The sequence below is a fragment of the Molossus molossus genome, unplaced genomic scaffold (genome assembly GCF_014108415.1).
Source record: "Molossus molossus isolate mMolMol1 unplaced genomic scaffold, mMolMol1.p scaffold_m16_p_33, whole genome shotgun sequence".
Taxonomy (NCBI): Eukaryota; Metazoa; Chordata; class Mammalia; order Chiroptera; family Molossidae; genus Molossus; species Molossus molossus.
Genome location: NW_023425370.1, coordinates 1,181,583 through 1,205,324, shown reverse-complemented (window position 1 = coordinate 1,205,324; position 23,742 = coordinate 1,181,583). Strand labels below are relative to the sequence as shown.

Genomic DNA, 23,742 nt, shown 5'->3' with positions numbered 1-23,742 from the left:
GTGGGTGAGCTTCTTCAAAGGCATTTGGGGCTGGGAGGGAGGTGACCATGAGGGTGAGGGCCAGGCCACGGGCTGCCCAGGGCGGGTGCCCCGTCCACGTTGCACAGCTCAGTGTTGCAGCATGACATGGGCCGTGTCAGGCTGATGCCGTCCACGTCTGAGGGCACGCACTTGCTGGCGCAGGACTTGGTCACCGTGGCGTCCCCCAGGGAGGGGTACACTGTGGACATGGAACACCAGCATGAGGATGGCTCCTGTGCCGCATGCAGGACCCCCTGTGGGGTCACCACCCCATCTCATCCCCTCTGTGACCCAGCCCCCTGTCCGCCGAGCCCGCTAAGTGCCAGGGCCCAGGCTGACGGCCGGAGGTAGCGCTGGCCCTGGGGCTGCAGCCCTGCCCGCCGAGCACACTGACCGGTCTCCAGGGAGGAGAGTGTGGTTTGCACATGGTTTTGTTGGCACTGCAGGTGGCGATGGAGACACAGCTGGACATCCCTGTGGGCTGCTGACAGGCGAAGCATTGCAGGGCCACTGCTGGGCGGGAGGTGACAAGGACCCAGTCAGGCCGGCCCTGCTCCTCCCAAGCCCTGTTCTGGAGGCCAGGTTTGAGGGAGACAATGTCACCAGGCCCAGTGGCCCACTGGACAAAACTGGAAGTCCTGAGGCAGTGTGTGCCCCTGGGGCAGAGGGGCTCCCAAGGTGGGGATGAATCAGGTGACTTTGGAAGTGTTGGGGGGCACGTGTCTGCAGGGGCCATCCTCAGGCAGGGACCTGGGAGGACCCAGGCAGTGGGTGCGGGCCGGGCTGCTCCTCTTCCCTGCTGCAGGGCCCCACCCTACATGGGAGCCCAGCGGCTCCCACCTGCCCACGCAACCCCGACACAGTGAGGTCACCCGCGGCTCCTCCCCCACTGGGTGCCGCTGTGTCCATCTGGCTGACCTGTTTCCCTCTGGGAAATGAGCGGAATCCTGTCATCTGGCCAGGACCCAGAGCCTCGTAGGGTTGGGTGGGGGGCCCCCCAGGGGCTGGCATGTCTCCTTAGATGTTTTCTCAGACGCTCACCCCTCCATATGTCTGTGTCTGCGCCCCTGGGGCCCGTGAAGGGCAATCCCCAGCTGGCACCCAGGGCCTCTGCCGTGACCCCAGCCCTGAGGGCAGCCTCTCACTGCACACCCCGCCTCACCCCCAAGTGCCCCGTGCTGTCCCACCCGCTCCATCTTTTCTCTCCGGGAACCAGTAGACCACCTCCACTCGGCCTCTCTGCTTTCTTTTTAATCCTCACCAGAGGACGTGCTTAAAGAGAAGATGGGAGAGAGAAACATCCATCGGTCGCCTTTCCATTGCGCCCAACTGGGGACCAGACCCAAAACCCAGGCATGTGCCCTGACTGGGAATCGAACTGGCAACCGTTCAGTGCACAGGACAGCGCTCAACCAACTGAGCCCCTCCTGCCGGACGCCCCCTGTCCCGCAGGCTGCCCCTCACTGTTGTAGCTCACTGTCCTTAGAATCCAACTTGTCTTTAAGCTGCCCTAATTAACAACCTCAGAGACAGCAAGACGAACAATGGGGAATGTTATAGAGGGCTTTAGCCCCATAAAAATTAACTAGAGTTTGACCTTCACTGGGAATTTGAAAAGCAACATCCTTCAAGAAAAGGGAGGACAGAAACGGCCCCAAGGCCAGAGTGTCCTGCATGCTCTGTAAAGAAACTGATAGGGAGAAACTGAAGCTCCCTTTACCCCATAAAACTGTAACTGTTTAACGTGTGTATTGCACCTGACTGACCGCTGATATCTGTCTCGAATTTGTTAGTTTTTAAAACTTGGATAATGGAATGAATAGCAGGACAGATGTATGCTGACCCAGTTCACCCAGTTCCCTTTTGCCTCAGCTCCCTCCCACCTCTGTTCCCTCCTGCTTATCGCTAACTGCCTCCGCTTCTGTACACGCAGCTTGCTTGCTCTGCTAAACTCTTGAATGACCCCTGCCCTATATAAGCAACCCTCCCCCTGAGCTCGGGGCTGCAGTTCTCCTCTGTGTAGGTTGGCTGCAGTCCCTGCGCAGGTAATAAAACATCCCCAAAAACTGAAAAATGGAGTCTGAGTGTGGTCGATCTCCTGGGTTACAACATTTGGAGGCCCCAGCGAGATCAGCCGCGAGGTCCCCTTTTTCCGTGGGGTCGACCTCCTCAGACTACGCGGAGGGCTGCCTCCTCGCCCTCCGCACCTACATTCGTTCTGGCTTTGATTCGGCTAATTCGGACTAAGACTTCAGCCTCGAGGATCTGGGTAAGGGATTTCCCCTTCCATCTGTTTTCTGTTCGGTAGCTCCGGAGCGTTCTGGGATTGTTGCGGGCGGGACGCCGCTGAACCGCACTTCCCCCTCAGGGTCGGGACGCCGACTCCTGACCTGGGAAACCGGTGGGTTTCCATCTGTTCTGAAATTGGTACCAATCTGTTTTAATCTGGCACTTTCGGGTGCATCTGGCACTTTCGGGTGCATCTGGCACTTTCGGGTGCATCTGGCACTTTCGGGTGCAGGAAACCCGGTGGGTTTCCATCTGGCACTTTCGGGTGCATCTGGCACTTTCGAGTGCATCTGGCACTTTCGGGTGCATCTGGCACTTTCGAGTGCATCTGGCACTTTCGGGTGCATCTGGCACTTTCGGGTGCAGGAAACCCGGTGGGTTTCCATCTGGCACTTTCGGGTGCATCTGGCACTTTCGGGTGCATCTGGCACTTTCGGGTGCATCTGGCACTTTCGGGTGCAGGGAACCCGGTGGGTTTCCATCTGGCACTTTCGGGTGCATCTGGCACTTTCCGGGTGCAGGAAACCTGGTGGGTTTCCCATCTGGCACTTCGGGTGTGTTGTTCTGAAATTAGTATTTGTGTTTTGACCGCGGTTGTCTGTCTATTTGTGTTCCGTGTTCTCTGCTGCTCTAACTGTTTTGCTTTCGGCAGGATGAGACAAGGACCGTCAATGCCCCGTACCCCCCTTGAATGCATTCTTGCTAACTTTTCTGACTTTTCCAGGAGATCCCAAGGCTACAGAACACCAGCCGATCCTAGGGTCCTCCGGACCTTCTGTGAGTTGGAGTGGCCAACATTCCGAGTTAATTAGCCATCCGAAGGGTCTTTTGACTTGAATCTTTTGTTTGCTGTGAGGTCCGTATGTACGGGGTTCCTACCCTGATCAAAGGTATACATAATATTTGGATTAGAAATGTCAGTGTCCGGAGGTTCAATGAAAGGAAAAAAGTTTGTAACAATGCCTCCGCCTGTCCTGAAGGACAGTTAACCTCCTCCCAGCCCCCGAGGAAATTCTATCCCATCCTTCAGGACCCCCTTGAGGTATACAAAAATGTCAATTAAACTGAGTTTGCCTACTTTGGGTTCTTATTACAGAAAAGCTATAAGATGAATTTAGATCTATTAATGATCTATTGATTAAAAAATGTCTATTGAAAATATGAATATATTTGCTAATCAGAGGAATGTTAATTACTTGTACTTGTCAAAAAAAGAAAAAATATTCAACGTTTCTAAAAGTTAAAAGTTCAGATTAGGTTAAAAAGAAATTATATAATTTTAATAAAGGAAAATATAAGATATATAAATATATATATTTTTAAAATTGTTCTAAAACTGGTTATTTCAGACTAGATAAAAAGGTTTATGAAAGTTAAAAGATTTGTTAAGAGAAATCTTAGAAAGAAATTATAAATAAAATAAATTAATATAGAATTTATTTGGTTCTTTTTCAGCCTGTTAAAAGGGGAAAAACATTTTTTTTTCCCAATATTTGCCTGGAAAGCAAAAGTTATATATATGTTATTGAAATGGTTTTATGTTATGTTAATCAAGTACTTGATTCCTTAAAGAGCCATTTTTTAAATCATAAGAACTGAAGTTTCACTGACCTATGTTTATGTTTAACATTTGTCATTGTCACTTTAAATAAATAAATAATTGAATACTATTTAATTATAATAATAATACTATATAATCTTTTGGTCAAATATGTTTGACAACATTTCCAGGATTCGAATTTTAAGAAACTTTTTCTTGACCTGGAATTAGTTTTGAGTCATTCCAATAAGACCTGGAATTCCTCAAAGATTTATGTTCTCTGCTTATAAAAGGAAATCAAATCAATGCAGATAGCTTAACACAGTCTGTTTCCTCACTGAAATATAGATAAGAGGACAATACACTCCAAATGCAAGAGCATATACACTACTAAGAGTGATTATTTGTTCACTTAGCAGATGCACAGATGCCTCTTATACGGGGGTCTCTACTAATGCTGTGGGTTATGCGAACAGTCCTCACTTTAAAGGGGCTTATAATATATTTTGTAAAGTCATGCTTGAATTATTTAAAGAAAGAGCATAATTGAGCCCCAGAGGCCTAAAGATCAGGCTCTTTTTAGTTTAACTAAAAAAGTTTTTTCTTTCATGGTACGATAATGTACTCACATATAAATAAATAAATAAATCTGAGCTATAGTTACTATAGCATGAATAAAATAATATCTCTAATGTACTTGGGTCTCCATCTGAGAAGGGCTTTATGAAAAGAAAATTATAAAAATTGACATAAAGGAATAAAAAAGGATGATAATTCTTTGCCGCTTTCCCCTGCCTTGTCGGCAGGGCAGGCTTCTCTCAGAGCCTCAGTTGCTGTGTCCCCTGTGTATAGGGGGACCCAATGTCTGAATAGATATAGATGTGTTCAGATGTACTAGCTTCTTTATGATGAGGTCTCAATGCCTCTCTGCAAGGCTTAATAATATTCTCACAGGCAAACTGTTTAACCATTGAAATGCCAGCCCGGGCTGCTCGTCCACAGCGGGTTTGACAGCAACTAGTTTCCAACAGGCTTCTCTGAACTTTAGGGATCCCAGGCATGGATACAAAATTCTCTTAGAGAGTTAAAAAAACAAAAAACAAAAAAACCACTCTGCCCCGTGTAAACAATGTTAAGACATTGCTCCCCTTTCCTATGTCTTTTTGTAAACCTGGGTTCAGAGGAAATGTTCCCATTCCTCTGCCCACGGTAGGACCCAAATATTGTCGGGGGAAGGGCTTCCTTAGAACACTTTTCACCGTGTTTCCCTGTTAGGCCTATTGGCCCAATTGGCTGAATTAGCAAAGGTAGTAATAGCAGCCTTAAGAGAAACAGGGCACATAGAATAGGGTCACCCTAGGAAGGGAAATATAAGGAAGGGTCAGGACCACAGGCCTAGGTCCCAGTTAGGAATAGAAAAGACAAAGACAAAGTCAGGTATAGAAAAACAAAATAAAATGCTGTACTTAATTTAGGAAAATGACAGGGCCAGGGCTCCTTCCAACTGAGCCCTCTGAAACCCAGAATAATACTAAATAATAGGGGATAAACTAGTTAGTTTCCTAATAGACACTGGTGCAGCAGACTCAGTCTTGACCGAGCCAATGGGGCCCTATCTTACCCCTGGACTTCAAAGAGGAATATAGACCTTGGGGAAAATACTGTAACTCATTTGTTTCTGTTCCTGCCAGAGTGCCCATACCCCCTACTCGGACGTGATCTCCTCCAGAGATCATTTAATTGCTGGCCACTGCCACTCCAAGCCAGACCCCGCATCAAGTTCCACAAGACGTTGGCCTTCAATCCTGCCAGCCTGCCTCCAGATGATGACCCGGAGTAACCTCTGCAGGACAGCCTGGAGGCAATCGACACTGCAGTCGGCCGCCCAGACCTCAGGGATGACCCACTGCCATCATCAGATGAGGTATTGCTCATAGACGGGAGCAACTATGTCCAGGAAGATATCAGGTATGCCGGGGCAGCAATAGTAACTCTGGACCATGTCATTAAGTAGGGGAACTTCAGCCCGATGGACTGAACTCATAGCCCTAATCCAGGCTCTCTGGTGAGACAAGGGGAAACCATACTGCAAATAAGGAAGATCAACATATGGCCCTAAAACCAGTGGGGACCTCTCCAGATATCAGTTACCACACCAAACCCAAGTTCACCTCTGACTCCTACTTACACTGGGTCAGAAAATGACTTAACTGAGCAGAAACAAGTCATAAAGAAAAACAACAACTAATAGACACTGCCTGCTGGGAGATTGTTGGTCCCAGAGGCTCTAGGTCGGACTTTAGTCAACCAGCTGCACCAGCCTACCCTCTTAGGTTACACCAAGCTTACTAAACTCCAATAAGGTCACAGGGAAAAGGAAAAGAAAAAGGCTAGGGGATATGCAGACAGTAGATAGATTGAGCAACCTCTCAGGTTCATGTCAGGGGAGGGACTAGAAAAGTCACAGAGAGTCTATGTAAGTTGAAGAAGGATTATGCAGAAAAAATAAAAAGATAGGAAGAAGATAAGACACTGAGAGGGGAGAACTTGCCCCTACTAATATTATAATAGTCTAGGATGCAATAAAGGGAGTAACAGGTTTAGGCTACTCCTGACCCTTAGATCAGAAATGACCCCGCCTTGATAGCAAAGATATCACAGGATATCTCTAAGGGATTAAATATAAATTAGAAGCTCCATTGTGCTTACTGCCCACAGAGTTCCAGGCAGGTAGAGCGCATGAACAGGACCTTAAAGGAAACCTTAACCAAATTTACTTTGGAAACCGGTGAAAACTGGACCACTCTGCTCCCCTCGCCCTCTTACAGTTCTTACAGGCCCTGCAGTCTGCCCAGAAGGCCATCCATAAACACATCTGCGATGCCCTGCCTCTGCCCACCTCAGACTCTGTGCACCCTTTCCAGCCAGGGACTCGATGCAAATAAAGAAATTCACCATCCAAGGACTAACTCTGGCCTGGAAGGGACCACACACTGTCATCCTGCCCTCACCAACGGCTGTCAAGGTCAACGGCATCCCGGTCTAGCTGCATCATTCCTGGTTGAAGGCAGGAAAAGCAGAATGAACGGTGCAGACCTCTACAGATCCCTTAAAATGAGACTCTTACGTTTATCGGGACTCTAATTTTTCTAATTATAACTGTACAGGGGAATCTTTACAGATCTAGACCCCAGTAGAACTGGGTACTTAGAAATAAAACATTTTTAAAAAATCTTAAGAAATGTCAACCAGAAGAGGGTCTATATGCAGCCTTAGGTGAAACCTGCTATTTCTATGCCAACCATTCAGGTATAATCAGACAGAGCATCCAAATTCTAAGACAAAGAAACTAAGAGAAGGAGAACAGGTCTCCCATAATTAATATGAAAACTTATTTAGTCACCATAGCTAACATCCCTGATTTCAGCTATAGCAGGGCCCTACTGTTATTATTAATCGGAATAACTTGTAAACCCATCCAAATTTAATAGACTCCTAGCCTTCATCAGAGAGAGAGTCTAATCAGTAAAACTTAGGGTCTTAGCACAATCCAACTAGAGATTGTCTCCCCATGACAATTGTGGATCAATGGTTTGATCCACTATCAAGAAAAAGGGGGGAATGTTGTAGCTCACTGTCCTTAGAATCCAACTAGTCTTTAAGCTGCCCTAATTAACAACCTCAGAGACAGCAAGACGAACAATGGGGAATGTTATAGAGGGCTTTAGCCCCATAAAAATTAACTAGAGTTTGACCTTCACTGGGAATTTGAAAAGCAACATCCTTCAAGAAAAGGGAGGACAGAAACGGCCCCAAGGCCAGAGTGTCCTGCATGCTCTGTAAAGAAACTGATAGGGAGAAACTGAAGCTCCCTTTACCCCATAAAACTGTAACTGTTCAACATGTGTGTATTGCACCTGACTGACCGCTGATATCTGTCTCGAATTTGTTAGTTTTTAAAACTTGGATAATGGAATGAATAGCAGGACAGATGTGTGCTGACCCAGTTCACCCAGTTCCCTTTCGCCTCAGCTCCCTCCCCACTCCGTTCCCTCCTGCTTATCGCTAACTGCCTGCGCTTCTGTACAAGCAGCTTGCTTGCTCTGCTAAACTCTTGAATGACCCCTGCCCTATATAAGCAACCCTCCCCCTGAGCTCGGGGCTGCAGTTCTCCTCTGTGTAGGTTGGCTGCAGTCCCTGCGCAGGTAATAAAACATCCCCAAAAACTGAAAAATGGAGTCTGAGTGTGGTCGATCTCCTGGGTTACAACATCACACCATCCCTGGCCACTCACTGAGCTGGCCGCAGGAAGTCGGCAGTGCCCACCGCGCTGGCCATTTGCCCGGCATGGTCCTGTGCCCGCACTGCGCTCACTCGCTCGCTCGGCCGGCCTGCCCCGCAGCGAGACGGACGCCCAGGGCAGCCACAGACCAACCCGTCGGCCGAGCAGAGATCAGCCTGATCTGGTTTCCAGTGGGTGGCAGAGGTGTGGGGAGCCGCCTCTCCGCTCCCTGGGCTCCTCCACCTCCACCAGGACGTCCCATTCCTCTGTGGGGACCTCTCTGCCCTTTCCGCGTCACCTCCACCCCTGGTGACGCCCATCTTGATTTTGGGGAGCCCTCATTTCCTCGCAACTCCGCCTGAGTCCTTGCCATCCCCCTCCTCCCTCCACCTGGGACACCCCCATGCCTGGAAGGCCCCCCGGGCTACCTGGGACAGCGGCCACAGGTGGGGCTCCCACTTCTATCTTCAGGGCAGATTCCTGGTCTGGAGGCTCTGGGTCCAAGTTCCCCCAGATGCCAGGACCCCCACTCCCAGCTCTTCCACGGTGGCCACGGGGTTGGGGGGTTTGTAGTGATGGGGGCATGTTGCTGCCTAGACAACCGACAGGCTCAGAGGCTTACGGTGACAGAGAAAGGTGCTGGGTCAACAGAGAGGTCCCAGACAAAGGGCGAGGGTGGAGAGGGCCAGGGTCCCCTCGGCGTGCGAATCCCGCATCCACCTTGATCTCCAAGGAGGCGTCCCCTCAGGTGGGGCTCACCTGGCCCCATTTCTGGATGGGAAATGATGGAAGTCCCTGGGCCAAGGATCGGAAAGGAGAGGGTGAATTTGGGTCTGATGATCCAAGTGTGGCCCCAGCCACTGCTCACACACATACACACACACACACACACACACACACACACACCTAGAGTGCCTACCCTTCAGCCTCCCCAGGGTGAGCCAGCCTGTGGCCCTGTCACCAACCCTACAGATGCCAGAGGCACCCCTGGGTGGGGTTGCAGGCGCAGCCCTGGGCCTCCAGCGGAGTAGCCGAGGAAAGCCGTGGTCTTGCCGGGCTGTGCCCAGATTAGACGGCCTCCCACCACACCTAGGCTCCTCCTTGGGTCTAGCCAGTTCCTTTGTCTGGTCCAGCGCAGACCAAGGGGCTCCACCCGGGCTCTCTATCCAGAGCACACACCTGGCCCCTGGGCATCCGCTCCTCCTTGAGTTTCTGCCAAGCCATCTGGGGAGACCTGGGCCGAACCTTTCTGCCAAGTTCAGCTGTCTACTTATGGGGGGGGGGGGTGGCCCAGCCAGGGTCTGGTCTGGCTCTATCTAGGGTGCCAGTGTACTGGGAGGCCCCCATCCTTCCCTCAGTTCGTCCACATTTCTCAGGGTCAGGGCTCATGTGTGACCAGGGTCAGGGCTCAGCATGTGACCAGGGTCAGGGTCAGGGCTCATGTGTGACCAGGCTCAGGGCTCAGCATGTGACCAGGGTCAAGGTCGGGGCTCATGTGTGACCAGGCTCAGGGCTCAGCATGTGACCAGGGTCAGGGTCAGGGCTCATGTGTGACCAGGGTCAGGGCTCAGAATGTGACCAGGGTCAGGGCTCAGGGCTCATGTGAGACCAGGGTCAGGGCTCAGAATGTGACCAGGGTCAGGGGTCATGTGTGACCAGGGTCAGGGGTCAGGGCTCATGTGAGACCAGGGTCAGGGCTCAGAATGTGACCAGGGTCAGGACTCATGTGTGACCAGGGTCAGGGGTCATGTGTGACCAGGGTCAGGGGTCAGGGCTCATGTGTGACCAGGGTCAGGGCTCATGTGTGACCAGGGTCAGGGGTCAGGGGTCATGTGTGACCAGGGTCAGGGCTCAGAATGTGACCAGGGTCAGGGCTCAGGGCTCATGTGAGACCAGGGTCAGGGCTCAGAATGTGACCAGGGTCAGGGCTCATGTGTGACCAGGGTCAGGGCTCAGGGCTCATGTGAGACCAGGGTCAGGGCTCATGTGTGACCAGGGTCAGGGCTCAGGGCTCATGTGAGACCAGCGTCAGGGCTCAGGTGTGACCAGGGTCAGGGCTCATGTGTGACCAGGGTCAGGGCTCAGCATGTGACCAGGGTCAGGGTCAGGGTTCATGTGTGAGACCAGGGTCAGAGTTCAGCATGTAACCAGGGTCAGGGTCAGGGCTCATGTGTGAGAATAGGGTCAGGGTTCAATGTGTGACCAGGGTCAGGGCTCAGCCGATGTTGCTCCATCTGCCCAGTATGGCCTCCTCTCTAGCCTGCCTTTAGGGTAGTCCCCCAGTGTTCTCTGGGGAACCAGAAGTAGGTGGGAGGTGTCCCCATCTGGGCTCTGCTCACTACCCCCCTCTGGAGGGCATCCGGCAGAATTGATCTATGCCAATGTTTGCAGCTGCTGAACCCCTTTCTCCCTGGTCCTTCCAGGTCCCCAGTTTGGCCGTGCCTGCACGGCCCAGCGCCTCTGGACTGGTGGCACCTAGGTTGCCATGAGCGTCTTCTGAACAGTCTGCAAGCTTCACGCAGCGCTAGATGGGCCCAGTCTCCCTGCACTGAGAGGCTCCCCCATCACCCAGATTTCCCGAGGGCGATGGCGGAAGGACTTCACCAAAGACCGGTCGGTTCGTCAGCAGTTTTCCCCCCGACAGCTCAGAACCCTAAACTCCTTTCTCAGGGTCCTTCCAGCCTTCACCAAACCCCCACCCTGGGAGACCTGCCTTAAGCAGATTTGCAAGCCTGGCTCTGCCTCTTCAGCGGGAGACAGAGCTCCCGCCCTTCCCGAAGGCAGAGTCTGGCCGCAGGACCCTCTGGCTGGGCCGCAGCCTCGGGGGTCAGGCCCGGTGAGTGTGCGCTTGTTCTGGCGGACCCTGCGGCGGGCCAGCCGGGACGGCGGTCACCCCGAGCGAAAGGTGCGGAGGGAATCCGGGCAGTGCTGGGCGGGCGGAAGCTCGATCCTCGGGGCCCCCTCTCCTCCGACAGGCCCAGCCCGCCCCTGCTAGCTCCTCCGTGAGGATTCTCACCCGCTCCCCAAGGCTGTCTGACTGGGTTGGACACATCCCCTCCCCGTAGGGTGGACGGTAGGGTGGACGTTCAGCCCGGCTGGCAAAGGAGCGCGCTCCACATGGCTCTGGGGAGCCTGAAAACAAGACCTGGGGTGGCCCAGGGCCCAGCTCCCGGCCTCCTGGCCCAAAATAGCCCTGGAAGCTCTTAGCCACACCATATATAGCCCTGCCTGCCCACCCCTCCCCCACCTACTGCAACAGCCAAGCCCCTGGGTGGGCAGCTCCAGGGTTTGACTGAGAAGAAGGGACAATCCCTCCCCAGACCAGGACACAGCTTCTGGGGTTGCAGGGACCTCAGGGGCCTCTTCAGCAGAGCCACCCCCTCCCCTGCCAATGTTACATAACTCAAGGTGTTGGCCACTTGGGGTGCTCTATCCCGGAATGAGCCTGTTTGTCCAGGTGGTTTTATTTACTCACAGATGAAGGAAACGGGCATCCCATCCAAAGCCCCGTCTCCGGAAGAAAGGCTCAGCCGTCACGTCTAGACACTATTCGGTTCAGCACATGTGGATTCTGTATTGCAACTGGCTAAAGTCATTCAGTGTGGTTCGGGGAAGCTCATCCAGTCACAGCTGTGTCTGCGAAATGCGGTGCTCAGTTCCACATGTAGCAAGAACAGCATTTAGTAAAGCCCCCAGACCCTGAGACCCCCTCCTGTCAGGCACCAAGCCTGGCACTAGGACAGCAGGGGACAAAGGCCTTCCTCACACAGCCTCACATCTCCCTGCACATCAGTGCCCCCGGCAGACCGAGGACCCCTCACAGATGGCACACACTGCTGGATGCCCGTCCTGGAGCAGAAGAGGGCTGGAGCCTCCCACCGAGTCCACACACATCTTCCTCTTGAAATGGAAAGGTCATGGCCTGGGGGCAATGCCCTGTCCAGCCCGATGGTGCTTCGGAGAGGTCGAGGGGCCTCTTCCAGACAGTCCTGGGTATGGTGAGGGGCCTGGGGGGGCAGAGGTGGGTGGGTGTGCACAGTGAGAGGGTAGGGCTGTCCTCTCAGAGCATCCTTGAGTGGGCCCTTGGGGGAAGGGGACAGGCAGGGTCTCAGAGCAGACCCCGGAGGGCGGCCAGGAGCACGGGGGCCAGGGCCAGGGCCAGGGCCCCGGGGGTGGCACGGCCCGCGCCGTTGCAGAGGTCATACTGGCAGCAGGCGGTGGTGGACGCGTGTTTGGAGTAGCCGTCGTACACGGTCTCGAAGCAGCTGGGCACGCAGGACTTGCTCACCTTCATCTTGGTTGGGGTGTAGTCTGCAGAGGGCAGGGAGCTGGCTGGGGCCGGAGAGGAGCCACGACCCCAGGCTGGCCCAGTCCCAGCAGGCCGGGCCATTAGGGCAGGTTCCCCCTCCGCTGGAGGACCCCAGGAAGGATCCTGGGGCAGGCAGGAGCTCTCCCACTCAGTCTCCCCAGGAAGGGCTGTGGGGTCATCCCATCGACTCACAGATTCGAGTGGTCATGCAGTAGGTGACCATGGACGGGCAGCGCATGGGGTTGAAGCAGTTCTCCCCATTGTAGGCACACACGTGGCAGTCCAGAGCCTGGGCTGGGGGCCGAGGGTGGGTGGGAGGGGGAGGGGGTCACGGAACAGGGAGGGGAACCCCTCAGGCCTGTCAGACCCCCAGTCCCATCACCTTCCCCAGGGCAGGGGAGCAGAAAGAGGGTGCTCAGCGTGAATTCTGGCCCCCTCCCCACTTTCAGCCCGCCTGGCCCATGCCTCCATCCTCCATCCGTCTTACCCAGAGGGAGGCCCATCAGGGCCGCCAGGAACAGGGCGAGCAGGGGCGCCATGGCTGGAGGCCAGAGGGCAGAGTGGGAGTGAGGAGTGGACAACAGCCGGTCTCGATGTAGCTCAGGCGGGGCTGGAGCAGGGCCCGGGGGCCAGACAAGCCCCTGCTCTCCAGCGGGTCCTGCGGGTGGCGCTGCGGCCTGCACCACGGGGACAAGGACAGGGGCTGGGCAGGGGGCCAGCAGGCAGAGGAGCCGCCCTCTCAGCCTGGGTGTCAGGGAGTTTCCTGGGGGGGCTCATGAGATGAGAAAGGAGGGGGACAGGCACACAGAGCCCAGGGTCCACAGAACAGAAGAGCTGTGCAGGCTGAAGCGGGGAGACAGGGAAAGGGGAGGCTGGTGGGCCCTGGCTGCCAGGCCAAACCCATGCTCCCCCCAGGGGTGTTCATGCAGGGTCCTGTCCCCGCCCAGGACCCTGGCTTCAGGGACTGGCCAGGGCAGGACTGGGCCCACGGGTGGGTCTCTCCTCAGTGCTCTCTCCCCACTCTCCTCTGCTCCTGGGGTGCCCCTGCGTGGGCCCCCCAGGTCCTGATACTTTCAGGCCCAGCTGGGCCCTGGCTCTCGGGTCTGAGTCCCTGCCACTTCCGGAAACTTCCAGCAAAGATGAGCTAGATCCAGCCTGTGGGGAAATTCGCTTTGAGAGCCTTCTAGGAGGACACTTGGCAGGACAGCAGGTGGAGGCGGGCAGTCTGGGTCTGGTGCTCGGGCCGGAGGAGATGCCCCCCTTTCTGGGAAGGGGTTGGGGGTCTGGACTACGGTTCACCTCCCCGCGGGGACACTCGGGCTCCAGGTCCCAGCCCCCTGCTTCCCAAGAACAACTCCAGCTTCCGTGACTCATTTCCCGGGCGCATCCTCGGATGCCCAAGGCCGAGTAAGGCCAGGCCGGCGCTCCGGCGCTCCCAGTGCCCCGCCCTCCCGGCCCGGCCGAAGACGGAGGGGCCAACCTGGTGGGTGTTAGGGTGACCGCGACGGTGACCTTCACACGCTGACTCCGCTGTGCCCGCGCTCGCCCAGCGCTCCTCGCCGGCCCCTCCCTGGGTCTGACAGCGCCTGTGTCCGTCGCCCCCGACGCTGCCCCGCTCGCTCCGCCGCCTCCGCCGTGGGGAGGCTCCCGCCGCGCGTGGGCTCACGCACGCCCCGCCCCGAGCCCGCCCCGCTCGGGACTCTGGACCAGTCCCCGCACCGGACCGGTCCGAGGCTCGGCTCAGACTCACCTTCGGCCCCGCCCCCAGCCCCAGCCCCGCCCCTGGCTCTGCGGGTACCGCCGCCCCTGCCTGCCTGCGGGCTCTCGTCCGCCGCGGGCTCTGGGACCTCAGTCCTGGCGTCAGGACGCTGCGACACCGCGCACAGCAGCCCCCGCAGTGACACGCACGCGGCCCTGCACGTCCCGGGCCGTCCTCGTGGGCCGGCCGCGCTCAGTGTGGCCCCTCCCTGTGCTTCCCCGCTGCCAGCACCCCGCGCGCTCGCCCCAGCGCCCGTAGCCGACCCCACACCCCCACGAGCCGCCCCCCCCATTTCTCTTTTTTTCTTTATTGATGTTTAGAGAGAGAGGAAGTGAGAGGGAGAGACAGAAACATGGATGAGAGAGAACATCGATTGGCCGCCTCCCGCACGCCCCCCACTGGGGATTGGCCCACAACCTGGGCCTGTGCCCTGACCGGGGATCCAGCTGGTGACCTCTTGGTGCAGGGTCACGCTCAACCACTGAGCCACACCGGCCGGGCCCCCCCCCCCCACTCACTCATTTCTTCAGCCTGGCAGGTTACCCAGCATCTCTGGCCTTAGGCCCCACACCTGTTCCCAGCTAACAATGTATAAAAGCCCTGAAAGGGTCCCATTGTCCGTGGACCCCTCTCCCCATAACAGGCGGCAGGGCTCAGACCCAGCAGCAGGGCTCAGGACCAGCAGCAGGGCTCAGGACCAGCAGCGGGGCTCAGACCCGGCAGCGGGGCTCAGACCCGGCGGCGGGGCTCACACCCAGGCGGCGGGGCTCAGGACCAGGCGGCGGGGCTCAGGACCAGGCGGTGGGGCCTGGACCAGGCAGCGGGGCTCAGGACCAGGCGGCGGGGCCTGGACCAGGCAGCGGGGCTCAGGACCCGGTAGCGGGGCTCAGACCCGGCGGCGGGGCTCAGGACCAGGCGGCGGGGCTCACACCCAGGCGGCGGGGCTCAGGACCAGGCGGCGGGGCTCAGGACCAGGCGGCGGGGCTCAGGACCGGCAGCGGGGCTCAGGACCAGGCGGCGGGGCTCACACCCAGGCAGCGGGGCTCAGGACCAGGCGGCGGGGCTCAGGACCAGGCGGCGGGGCTCAGGACCAGGCGGCAGGGCTCACACCCAGGCAGCGGGGCTCAGGACCAGGCGGCGGGGCTCAGGACCAGGCGGCGGGGCTCAGGACCAGGCGGCGGGGCTCAGACCCAGCAGCGGGGCTCAGACCAGGCAGCGGGGCTCAGGACCAGGCAGCGGGGCTCACACCCAGGCAGCGGGGCTCAGGACCAGGCGGCGGGGCTCACACCCAGGCGGCGGGGCTCAGGACCAGGCGGCGGGGCTCAGACCCAGCAGCGGGGCTCAGACCAGGCAGCGGGGCTCAGGACCAGGCAGCGGGGCTCACACCCAGGCAGCGGGGCTCAGGACCAGGCGGCGGGGCTCACACCCAGGCGGCGGGGCTCAGGACCAGGCCCTCAGAGGCTGTTCTTTCTTGGCACTCAGCCCAAATGGTCACACACACACACACACACACACACACACACACACACCTCTCCACCATGGGTTAAGGTGGCCAAGGAGGCCTCCGGGCTCACCTTTGAGGATTGACCCAAGGTGACAGGACTGACCTTGGCCATGGCTGGACAGCCCGTGTCCGCACAGCGCCAAGACTTGGCTGAGCCTGGCCTGTCTCTCACGACAGCCCTATGGAGACTCTTGGACAGGACCTGGAGGTGTTCCAGGGGACAGAGGGGCAGCCCTTCCTGGCCACTTTGTAGGGGAGGGGCTCCAGCTTAGCCTCCCCAGGAGCGCCCTTCTCTTCAGGTGTTAGGGGAGGTTCGTGGGGAGGGCCCAGTCCCCTCCGAGGGTTGCTGTGATTGGTGCCAGAACTTGGGGTCCTGTGTGGCCAGGTGCCTCCCCCCACGTCTGGAATAGCACAAAAAATGACACACTGGTTTTCAATCATTTATTTCTCTGGAGTTTCGAGTAGAAAAATAAACGGAAGCCAAGCAGAATGGATATGGAATCAGAAGGGGTCAGAATGCCTCTGTCCTCTGCTCTCCCTCGGCTCAGGAGCTGTGTCCTCTCGTCTTGGCCCCAGACCTTCCCAGGAAGCTGCCAGCCCGGGCCTCTGAGCCCGTCGTGGCTGAGGAGGGCCACGGACACCCAGGGGAAAGGAGAGAAGGCCTCGCCCTGCCGGTCACAGGCGGGGGGCCAGGCCGAGGGTGAGGAGGCTCAGGGCCAGCGCCAGGCCCGCGGCAGTGCCGGAGAGCAGGGCGCGGGCGGGGGCGCCACTGTGCAGCTTCTCGTTGCACAGGTCGCTCTGGCAGCACAGGGTGGTTATGCCTCTGCTGATCTGGCCAGGCAGGTTGTAGGAGGGCACACATGACTCCGCGCAGTCCTTCTCCACCAGGTTCCCTGACAGGGGTTCCACTGGGAAGGTGATGTGGTCAGGTCGGGGCCCCGCCCAGCTTGCACCCGCAGCAACCCAGCCTCCCCAGGGATGGTCCCCGACCCTGGGAGCTCCGAAGACCACTCACCCGTGCTCGTGGTCCTGCAGTAGCGCCAGTTGGCTGGGCAGCTCTGTGGCTTCTTACAGTTGGTGGTACTGGAGCAGACATGGCAGTGGAGAGCCTGGGCTGGGGGAGGGTGTCAGGGTCTCAGTCAGGGCCAGGGAGGCCGCCCAGGGACACAGGGAACACTGGGTTCACAGTTCGAAAAGACCCCTCCTGGACAGAGCTGTCTGCCAGCCTGCCTGAGGCCGTCCCTCCGAGGGCCCCGGGGCCTGCTGGTGCTCTGTCCTGCACAAGGCTCAGCAGGAGGGGGTGACAGTCTCAGGCTGCTGGGCCCTGGGACCTGTGCTGGGTGTGTCTAGAGGAACTGTGTGAAAGTGGCCGGTAGGGGGCGCATTATAGACCCTTCTCCACAGGCACCGACAGCTCTGGGACTCACTGAGCCCCCACCCCAGGAGCTGTCCCGATGGGCAGATGACATTCTAAGGACCTAAGGGTGAGTCAGGGCCCCAGGAGCTGTCTGCTTGGCCACACTGAGCCCGTGAGAAGAATGGCTGTCCTTGGGGGCTGGGGACCGGGAGGGACAGGGGCCAGACGACCCAAGCCTCTGCCTTTTCCTGGGGGAGGTGTTGCTCCCTCTCAGAGTGCCTGTCCCACGGGTCCATCCAGGATTCTCCGATTCCATAGTTCTAAATTCTGAGCCTAGTACCCCACAGTCTCAGGATTCACTGGGCCTCAGGGTCCACATCTCAGGCTCCAATGCCTGGCCCACAGGCCGCCCCTTGCCAAGCCCCCGCCAGCCCTCACCTGGCCCGGCGGCCGCAACCAGGGCAGCCAGCAGCAGCAGCAGCGTCTTCATCGCAGCGTCTTGGGGAGCAACGGGGCCCCTCCTCTCCAGAGGCCTTATAACTGGGACGGAAGCTGGTGGGAGGGGCAGGGCAGGCAGCCAGGCAGGGGCATTCCAGTGACACCCTCCAGCCCCAGGCCTGCTCCTCCCTGCAGCACCCTGGCAGCCCTCTGTCCAGCCCTGGGTCACTGTGTCCTAATCGCCCGCTGCCTCCCTTGCGTCCCCCCTTCAGGGTCACAGACAGGTCTGTGCCTTCCTGGGCTCTGGGCTCTGGCTCAGGGTCGCTGGTCGACCCAGCAGAGCCAGGGAAGCCTAGTGTCTTGCTGAGATGCCAGAGCTCAGGTGGCAGGATGGGCCCTGGGCACAAGGTGTGGCTGCTGAGTACAAGGTGTGGACACTGGGCACAAGGTGTGGCTGCTGAGTACAAGGTGTGGGCCCTGGGCACAAGGTGTGGCTGCTGAGTACAAGGTGTGGACACTGGGCACAAGGTGTGGACACTGGGCACAAGGTGTGGCTGCTGGGCACAAGGTGTGGCTGCTGGGCATAAGGTGTGGACACTGGGCACAAGGTGTGGCTGCTGGGCACAAGGTGTGGCTGCTGGGCACAAGGTGTGGACACTGGGCACAAGGTGTGGGCCCTGGGCATAAGGTGTGGGCCCTGGGCACAAGGTGTGGCTGCTGTGCACAAGGTGCGGACACTGGGCATAAGGTGTGGGCCCTGGGCACAAGGTGTGGGCCCTGGGCACAAGGTGTGGCTGCTGTGCACAAGGTGTGGACACTGGGCACAAGGTGTGGCTGCTGGGCACAAGGTGTGGGCCCTGGGCACAAGGTGTGGACCCTGGGCACAAGGTGTGGCTGCTGGATGTGCCTGCAGAGAGGGGAGCCCGACCAGTGTGTGGTTCAAAGGGCAGCGGGACCTGGCACATGGAGAGCAGCAGGGGGCCTGGGGGTGTGGGGACAAAGAGTAAGGAAATCATGGGCCCCTCCTGTCTCCACCACCTTGCCTCCACCCCTTAGGGGCCTCAGGACTCCTCCCGTAGGGCTCCCTCCACCGTGCGGGGGCCCTGGCATCTTCACCTACTTAGGGACTGTTGCTGTCTTGCCTCTGCTTTGGTCCCCGCAGAAACAGCAGCCCCTTCAGATGGTGCCAGAGACCTGGTGCTGGGCCCAAGCTCCCACCCCGTTCTCTTGCCGAGCTCACAGGGAAAAACATGAGAAATACTGGCCTCTGAGCACGGGCCCACCTCCTGCCCTTCTCACTTCCTCTCTTGCGGTGTTTTCGCTCAGGGGCCCCGGACCCTGCTGCTGCTCTGCTGTGCGGGCAGCCCCTGCTGCGTGTGTGGGTTGGCCCCGCAGAGGCCATGCTGGTGGCGAGGGCGGCTGGGCACAGGTAGAGATGAGCCCTGGGCCTGTCCCAGCGCCACCCGCTCCCCACTGACGGCCACGTGCCAGCAGGGACTGTAGAGACAGGCCTGCTACAGGGCGGGGATTGGTGCAGCCCAAGGCTCTTGGGAACACCAGACTCAGGCTGGTCACAGCTGGGCTCCAGACCCCTGGCCCTTCCTCCTGCGTGCCCCTGGGCAAGACAACTCCTGAGCCCCGGGTGGGGTCCGGTGGTGCCACCCGAACACTCTGTGCTGTCCTCCCTGAAGGGTTACTGGAGGCAGACGCTCCCACGGGGGCAGGGCTGTGTGGGGCCCTCTGGGACCCTGAGGGCAGGGCACAGGCTCAGTTACCTCAGTGATGTGCCAGGCTGTGCTGACTGGCCCAGGTAGGGGATGCAGGTGGGGAGGGGTGACTCACTTGGGCCAAGGGGCAGGGAAGCTACTGGAATAACAGGTTGGAGGACTGGAGTTCCTGTTGGTCCAGGGGTGTCGGGTAGAAGCAGAGGTGCAACTGGGTTCTGGGTCTGGGAGACCTTTATCCCTGACGAGCTGCCCACGGAGACTCAACTGCCCTCCCCTGCCCTATCCTGGGGGGGCCTCTCTCTTGCTCTGCCAGAGCGCGAAGCCACTGAGTGGTCCGCAGCCCGCCCCCTGGGGCAAAGCCTGTTCCCTGAGAGGGCCTGCACCCCGCCCTGGTTCCTGCGGGGCCGCGAGACAAATCAGTTCTCAGGCCTGGCAGGAGGCGCCCCGTGAGATCCCTGCCCACGCCAGCACTGGGGCCCGCCCTGGGACACCTCCACAGAGCCCTGCAGGGCCCTGGTTGCCAGCTTCTCTGCCGGGTCCCTGAGAGGACTCGGGGGTTGGGGGACGAGGAAGAAACCCTCAGCGTGGGAGCTGCGTCCTCCTGTGAAGTGGAGGGAGCCTGCAGAAGGGCCTGGGCACGGAGCCGCGGGGAGGCCGGGCTGCGGGCCCTCAGGGGTCCGAGAACCGCAGAGCCCAGAGACCCCAAGAACCAGGTGGCCCCGAGGGGCTCGTTCTCCCTCTGTTAGGACAAGCTCTCCCTTGTCCCAGGGAAGGACAGTGTTCATTCTCATGCTCTACCCTGGGTCCCTCCCTGCTGTGCCGCCACTCACACTCCTCCGGTGTAGCTGGAGCTACAGCTGTGAGCCCCTGAGCCCCCCACGCTCGGGCTGCAGGTTCCAGGGCGGTGAGCACGGCCCCTCGCTTTCCTTCCTCGCTCCTCCACCTCCATGTGCTCTGATACCCGGCCCCCACCCATCCCGCACGCATCTACCCATCCATTACCCATCCATTCTTCTATCCACCTACCTGCCTATCTACCCATCTATCCATCAACCATCCACCAACCATCCACCAACCATCTACCCATTATCCATCCATCCTCCCTCCTCCCTCCCTCCCTCCATTTACCCATCTGTCCTCCAGTCATCCCTCCACCCACCTACTCATCTGTTCACACCACGTGTGTGTCCTCTTGGAATTAGCTACAATGTTTCTTCCATCTTCCCTTTCTCATTCACATAGCTGCCCTGACAAGAGAGCACAGGCATTCTCTTTTTATTTTATTTATTGTGCATCCTTACCCGAGGACATTTTTGCATTTATTTTTAGATAGAGAGGGAGGGAGAGAGGAAGGGAGAGAGAGAGAGAAACGTTGATGTGAGAGAGACCACATCGAGTGGCTGCCACCCATAAGACCCCACCCGGGACCGGGGACAAACTGCAACTGAGGTACGTGCCCTTAGCAGGAACCGAACCCGGGACTCTCTGGACCACAGGTCGACGCTCTAACCGCTGAGCCAAACCGGCCAGGGCAAGCACAGTAATTCTTAAAGACCTGGTGGAGGCTCTGAGAACCTTAGGTCTGCAGGTGGTGGGGGGACAGCTCTGGGCCTTGCAACACCTGACATGCAGACCCATTCATTTTATTTAAGGTTATATGATAACTGGGGGGAGGGGGGGTCGGGAGGACACACTGATCCTAACTCTGAAGCGGGAAATGAATATCTTACATATATTTGTGCCCCGTGAGTCTGTCTGTCCATCTTCGGCACCAGTGCCTCTTACACAGAGAGCGTGAATCCCTTTCCTTGGCAACCCACCACCCCCGTCACTTTGTCCCCTATCCCTTGGGAACAGGAAGCCGCCGGAGACCAAGGTGACTTCCTCACGTGGCCGAGACCTGAGCAGGCTCCGTCTCTCGGCCTCTCCGGGCCACTGTGAGTCTGGAACAGCCCCTCAGACACTCTCTCAGCCTTGGTGGCCTCAGGGACCAGGATTTGGCACCCGTTCCCGGCCTGGGGACTTGCATGTGTCTGGAGCGCACTCTGGGTGTGGGGACGGGCCCCAGGGGAGGGAGGTGGATCCCAGCTGGGATGCCAGGGAATCATCACTGCAATCTCAGGGCTTATGGGAACAAACATGTGTCATCTCAGCCTGGGGAGGTCATGTGAGCAAGCATGGGTGGCTCCCTGGGGAGCAGGGCATGCTGGGTGGGGGGAAGGTGGCACCTGGAGGCCCAGGGGCACCTCAGAGCTGGTGAGAAGGGCGTGGAGCAGGCTTCCTTCCTGCCAGCCCTGCCCAGGCCTCCCCCAGGCACTGAGGAGGGCAAACCACAGCCTGAGCCCCCTGTGGCCCACACCACACCTCCCCAAATCGTCCTGCCGGCAGCAGTAGTGGGGGGTTACTAGGGGTGAAGCCAGCCTCCCTGTCCTGCTGCCCCCCACTTTGCACCAGCCTTTCCGACCTCTGGGCCTTTGCACCCGCTGTCTGACTGCCTTATCGCGGCCAGATGACAGCCACACCCCCTTCTGAGAGGCCGGCGGCCCTTCCATCACCGGCCCTCCTCCACAGCCCCGTCAGGAGCTGCGTCCACACTTTTTGGCCGGTTTGCTGGCCGTGGCCCCCTGTCTGTTCTGTCCCCAAGGAGTCCCCGCACCCATGAGATCCTGGTATGCCTCTGAGTGTCCACTAATCTAATGGCTGTGGGGAGCCCTGAGGGTGGGGGACGTGGAGAGAACTCAGATCACATCGCAGACGACCCTGCTGACTCAGCAGCGATCCCAGAAAGCTCTGCGCCTCGGTTTCCTCACTGTGGTGAAGGAAAACCACCCCCCCAAGGACAGTCTCCTTGCCCCGCCCTGAGTCCTGAACGCAGGGGCTCTGGGAGGAGAGTCACAGGTTGTCACGTGGTGGTCCAGGTGGCTTTCCTTTGAGACTTTCAGGGCTGGGTCTGCCCCAGAGCCAAGGAGTCGAGAGAGGAAATTTCCACCAAGAGGCTGGGTGGGGAGCCCAAGGAGCCCAACCCTGAGCCCCAACTTTTCTCCTGGGATGGTGGCCGCACCCAGGCCCCAGGCCAACCTCCTCCTGGGTCTCGGAGCTCACACGCCCGGCTGTGCAGGGAGATCTGCTGGGCGCTCAGCGTCCCCCGGGAATCGAGGCGTCTGGTTTCAGGCAGGGTCCCCTCAGCCCGCCCTGTCCTCAGAAAGTCCAAGGTGCACACAGGGGGCAGAACCCACGCAGGAAGGCCCCCCTGCTGGCACTGTGCTCCCCGAAGGAAGAGCCCACAGCTGCGCGGGCACAGACTGCCAGCCAGCCATGCGGGCCCTTGGGGGACAGCGGCCTGCAAGGCGAGAGGGGGCTGCTGGGGACAGGAAGGGCCTGTCCCTTGGAGGGGTGCTTAGGAATATTCCGGATGCTGCTACCAGGCCAGGCCTTGGGAGATATGGACGCGGGGCATTCGGTGCCCAGGACTGAGGGACGAGCCCAAGCGGGGAGGCTCCCAGCCACCATGACCGCCCTTTTCCTGGGTCCTGAGCTGGGGGAACCAGGTGGGCGGGAGGCATGCCCCTCTCGCCTGGCCTGCAAGCCCGTCACCCAGGACAGGATGTGCAGGCTGAGAAGGACTCGGGCTATGGGAGGGGCAGGGACTCTCGGGCGGGAGCCACAGGCCAGCACCTGGGTGAGCTCCTGAGGAAGGGCCCTGGGCAGAGGTGTGAAGACAAAACTCCTGGGGAGTTGGGGGCCTCTGCCCTAGGAGAAGACCTGGAGTCCTTGGCGCCTGGCTGTGCCCAACAGGGGTTGGGGCACAGGACAGCAGGGGGCACCTATGCTGGCGGACGCTGAGGCTCAGAGCTCCCCAGAGAACCCACATGAGCCCCCCAACCTGGCTGTACTGAGAGTGTGTTTCAGCACCCGGCCCCGGGGCCCATCAGCTTTTCCGCGGATGAGGGGTGAGAGCGGGCACCTGGGGAACTGCTCCGCCCTGTGAGGTGCCCGTCTCTGAGGCACAGAGGACCTCCCCCAGGACCACGGACAAGAAACATGCCCACACACTCAACATCGCAGAGCAGGACAGAGCAGGGCTGGCACCTTTATTCTCCCCTCGTGAGACCCTCGGTGTGGCTGGCAGGGGTGCCCCTGAGGCAGAGGGTGGCCCCCAGTGGAAATGGGCCCTGAGCCTGACACTGATCCCCTCGGTGACCTGGCACAGACCCGCAGTGGGCAGCCAGGGGGCCGGGGACAGCCCTGCATTCACGTGGCAGCGCTGGCCGGACTGGGGAGCCCTGAGGTAGAGCCCAGGAGGGCGTGCCCAGCTGGCCCTTCTCGGGACCTGGCTCCAAGGAGACCCCAGGGGTCTGGGAGGAATGAGGAATGGTGCACCAGCTGGAGGGCGAGTGGAGGAGGGGCCAGTGGACGGGCCAGTGCTGGGAGGGTGAACGCCCCGGAGCCCCACACTCAGACCTGACCCAGCTCCCCTGCGCCAGCAGCTCTGGGCACCGGAGGAGTGGGGGGCACG

At 58.7% G+C, this 23,742-nt stretch overlaps 3 protein-coding genes across 4 annotated transcripts; all 3 read right to left on the bottom strand.

The window, feature by feature from the left end:
• Positions 1-14: 14 nt before the first annotated feature.
• LOC118643262 (ly6/PLAUR domain-containing protein 2-like) lies at positions 15-8,901 on the bottom strand. Its single transcript, XM_036281222.1, is given in 4 exon segments — positions 15-220; positions 416-442; positions 445-534; positions 8,892-8,901. Coding segments are annotated over 4 exon segments (333 nt in total).
• A 3,101-nt stretch (positions 8,902-12,002) lies between these two features.
• Positions 12,003-13,997, bottom strand: LOC118643311 (ly-6/neurotoxin-like protein 1). Of its 2 annotated transcripts, XM_036281300.1 has the most exons (4): positions 13,922-13,997; positions 12,929-13,118; positions 12,634-12,735; positions 12,003-12,443 (listed from the first exon to the last, which is right to left on the bottom strand). In XM_036281300.1, the coding sequence occupies exons 2-4, from the start codon at positions 12,978-12,980 to the stop codon at positions 12,241-12,243; spliced, it is 357 nt and encodes a 118-aa protein (XP_036137193.1). In that variant the 5' UTR covers positions 12,981-13,118; positions 13,922-13,997; the 3' UTR covers positions 12,003-12,240. The 2 variants fall into 2 exon arrangements, with proteins under 2 accessions (XP_036137193.1, XP_036137194.1); XM_036281301.1 differs by lacking the exon at positions 13,922-13,997 and having other exon boundaries at positions 12,929-13,146.
• A 2,093-nt stretch (positions 13,998-16,090) lies between these two features.
• LOC118643305 (lymphocyte antigen 6D-like) lies at positions 16,091-17,566 on the bottom strand. The gene is made up of 3 exons (XM_036281290.1): positions 17,500-17,566; positions 16,720-16,818; positions 16,091-16,612 (listed from the first exon to the last, which is right to left on the bottom strand). Exons 1-3 carry the CDS (start codon positions 17,549-17,551, stop codon positions 16,380-16,382), a joined length of 384 nt encoding a protein of 127 aa, XP_036137183.1. The 5' UTR covers positions 17,552-17,566; the 3' UTR covers positions 16,091-16,379.
• Positions 17,567-23,742: the final 6,176 nt, after the last annotated feature.

Excerpts from the sequence above, each read along its gene's own strand:
- LOC118643311 (XM_036281300.1), bottom strand. The coding sequence starts at position 12,980 with ATGGCGCCCCTGCTCGCCCTGTTCCTGGCGGCCCTGATGGGCCTCCCT. Across the intron at positions 12,736-12,928 it reads CCTGATGGGCCTCCCTCTGG|CCCAGGCTCTGGACTGCCAC; the intron begins GTAAGACGGATG and ends CTCGGCCCCCAG. Across the intron at positions 12,444-12,633 it reads CTGCATGACCACTCGAATCT|ACTACACCCCAACCAAGATG; the intron begins GTGAGTCGATGG and ends TGCCCTCTGCAG.
- LOC118643305 (XM_036281290.1), bottom strand. The coding sequence starts at position 17,551 with ATGAAGACGCTGCTGCTGCTGCTGGCTGCCCTGGTTGCGGCCGCCGGG. Across the intron at positions 16,819-17,499 it reads GGTTGCGGCCGCCGGGCCAG|CCCAGGCTCTCCACTGCCAT; the intron begins GTGAGGGCTGGC and ends ACCCTCCCCCAG. Across the intron at positions 16,613-16,719 it reads CTGCAGGACCACGAGCACGG|TGGAACCCCTGTCAGGGAAC; the intron begins GTGAGTGGTCTT and ends TCACCTTCCCAG.